General features: G+C 51.4%; 1 protein-coding gene across 1 annotated transcript; it reads right to left on the bottom strand.

Moving 5' to 3' along the window:
- Window positions 1–542: 542 nt before the first annotated feature.
- On the bottom strand, window positions 543–2740 carry cdk5r2a (cyclin dependent kinase 5, regulatory subunit 2a (p39)). The gene has a single exon (XM_072683718.1). It carries the CDS (start codon window positions 2275–2277, stop codon window positions 1342–1344), a length of 936 nt encoding a protein of 311 aa, XP_072539819.1. The 5' UTR covers window positions 2278–2740; the 3' UTR covers window positions 543–1341.
- Window positions 2741–3167: the final 427 nt, after the last annotated feature.

The following is a 3167-nucleotide window of genomic DNA, read 5'->3' as shown; positions in this document are numbered from 1 at the left end:
TTTAGAACCAAGCTTAAAATTATGAAAGCACTAAGTGGTTCTATATAGACCCACAACTCTTACCTAAGAAACTTAGAAGATTATTTATCACTACAAAAAAGTTTTTTTTCGTAGTATTAGTATTTAGAACCAAGCAAAACTATTGCAGCAGCCAGTGGATCTATACAGAACCATACTAATACTAAAGAAACCTAGAACATTCTTTATTACTGCACAAATGGTCATTTGACTTCTAGCAATAGTGGAACCATCATTTCTGCTATTTAGAAGCAGAAGCTGAACCATTTAAGCTTCCAGATATTTTTTTGTTGTGTGGCCTTACTAAAGAACCCTGGAAGATTCTTTAATATATTGCGGAAATGTAAATTTGACTGATGGCAATTGTAGAAACTCTTAGCTCAAATGTAAACGAACCCATTAAACATCATCATCGACGTTTGAATTGTCCTGGTTCTCAATATAAAACCAATCGTACTAAAGAACCTTTGAAGAACCCCCTCCTTTCGAGACGCAGGTTAAATGAGCAGGACAGAGTCCGGGAATATTTCTATTCATATAATTTGTTCAAATATACAATATAAAACATTACGTTTTATACTATAACAATTGGCACATTTCTGACGGTAGAGAATTCGCTTCGTTGGAAAATAGTACATTCAACGTTCAAATATAGAGCATCAGGCGCCACAGGAGACCAGTGTGAGCAGTGTGTGTGTTGGAGGCCAGCACCTTAGACAGCTCCCTCTGCGCCCAGGCCTTTCCAGTCTCTCACGCCGGACGAAAGGAAAAACAGAACTTTGAAAAATGAAAGATCTGGAACACTGACGCACAAGCTAAACATTTTATACACCTCTCACTGTAGCCCAGCACCAGGTAGCAGGTTTATCTTCTTTATCTTCTTTTTTTTCTATCGTTTTTTTCTCTTTTAAAAGCCACAATGAAGATACAATGAGAATATCTTAAAGCATGCATTAAGTAAACTATGAATAGACCCCAGATATCTCCCCCATCCCTTCGTTCGTGACATTCACAGGGTCGACGCGGTGGTCTTATACACATTTATGATAACATGAACCGCCCCCCATCCCACGAGGAGTGCGCGAACCTCTGTCCGTTTCATTCAAGCGGCGTGAAGAGCAACCTTTCCACGTCGTCACCCTTTACACGGCCTTTACATTCAAATCCGCCTGTTGGTGGACGCGTGTGGAGAAGAGAGTTTGAGGGGGCGGTGGGGGTGTTGTTGGTGGAGGTGGTCAGGGGATGGAGGTAACAGAGAGCCTCTCAGCCTCTCTCTCTCCCTCCCCTCGCTTCAAGAGAATTAAAAACGCGAGCCCAGGGCCTTTAGCGGTCCAGGTTGCTGGTCCATTTGCCGTCCGCGTCCTTGGAGCCCCCCTCGTTTTTGAGGTCCTGGAAGACCTCGGTGAAGAAGTGCGGGTCGGCGTTGATGCGCAGCATTTTGGCACTCATGCGCTCGATGATGCGCAGCGATCGCTCCCAGAACACCTCCTTGTTGGTCTCCACCAGGAAGGGCTTGAGTGGGTACGAGATCTCGTTGCCCATGTAGGAGTAGGCCAGGTACAGGCAGGTGAGGAACGTGGCCTGCAGCTCGTACTCGCTGGACACGTCCTCGGTCACGGCCTCGCGGCACAGCAAGTAGACAAACACCAGATTGGCGGGGGTGATGAAGCCCTGGTCCTGCCAGCCCTGGATGAGCAGCGAGCGGTCCACGTTGCGGAACCACAGGATGATCTCGTTGGGGCTCAGCTCCTTGAGCTTGTAGCACCTGCGGCACATGAACTCGCTGAGGCAGCGCAAGAGCTCGCCGGTGGACGCCTGGACGACCACTCGCCGCGGGGAGATGACGGCGCGGCCGCTGGGTTGCCGCTGCACCGAGAGGAGCTGCTTGCCGCTCTGGGAGCCATTGGGGGCTTGTCCAGCTCGTAGGTTCTTGTCGGGGACCGTGGGGACCGGCACGGCCAGGGGGCCGGGCTTCTTGCGCTCGGAGCCCGATTGCGACTTCTTGAGGTTCTCGGTGTTCAGCTGCTCCACGGGGTTCCCGAGTTGGGCCGCGGGCGGGTTGGGGTTCACCTTCTTGGCGCTCTTCTTCTTAGCCGACGCGGCCACCAGGCGCTTCCACGTCAGGGCCGAGATGAGCACCGAGTGACGCTTGAGGGTCTTCTCTGCCTTGCCGCTCGCGCCGCGGCCGGCCTCCGCCGCCTTCTCATCCACGACCCCTCCTTTCCTGGAGGTCGGGGAGATGGAGAGCACCGTGCCCATGTTTCGCAGCTCGTGCGACCAACACCCACCGGGCCCCCTCTGTTTCTTCGCCCAACGCTACGTCTCGCCTTGCGTCGCGCGCGCGCTGCCCCGGCGGGGTGGGGGGAACGGGGGTGCCACTTCACAGCCGGACCTCGTTCGCGTCCATCTACGGCTCACGGGACCATGGCACGAGAAAAAAAAAAAACAAACAACAAGCCAACAACAAAAATGAAAACAAAACACAAGCAAGAACAATAATAATCCAGAGGTTATACGGCGCGTGGAAAAGCAGTCCGCTCGAGTGTGTGTGTGTGTGTGTGTGTGTGCGCGTGCGTGCTTGCGTCTGTGTGTGTGTGTGCGCGCGCGCAACGTTCACGCGCGCGCGCCCCGCCACTCCTTCTGCATCCCCGGTGCGCGCGCAGCCCCCGCCAGAGCGTGAGGAAGGGGCAGGACCTGGGATTTGTAGCCGGGCAAAAAACGCACACGGTACAGATCTGTCAAACAGGCTGATCCCCTGACAGCCTTCCAATCATAGCGCTCCATACGGTGCCTGACAGGGTGCTATGCCAATCCGAAGACAGTTAAAGAACCGACAGCCTGCTTCTCGACAGCTCGTGTTTGTAGGTTAGACCGTCTGTTTCGGTTTTCTATTTTTGATTTGCGCTGTGGCTGCGTGTTAGGATCTAGCACAGTAAGGGGGGGGGGGGGGGGGATTCAGCAATATAGACAGGATCCCAGTGTGTTCTACCATTGGTTTATAAATCTAGAGCATAGAATTAACAGATTAAAGATAGGGAATATGGCAACAAATTAGTGTTGAAAATTATGATATTTGTTGACACTATATAGTCAAAGGTATTTGGACACATGCTTTTACTTTACTGCTTTAAACTAGATTTTGAAGCATT

Source organism: Salminus brasiliensis, chromosome 7 (assembly GCF_030463535.1).
Source record: "Salminus brasiliensis chromosome 7, fSalBra1.hap2, whole genome shotgun sequence".
In the NCBI taxonomy this organism is placed as follows: domain Eukaryota; kingdom Metazoa; phylum Chordata; class Actinopteri; order Characiformes; family Bryconidae; genus Salminus; species Salminus brasiliensis.
Note: the sequence above shows the minus strand (reverse complement) of the source record. Positions and strands in the feature narration are given on the sequence as shown.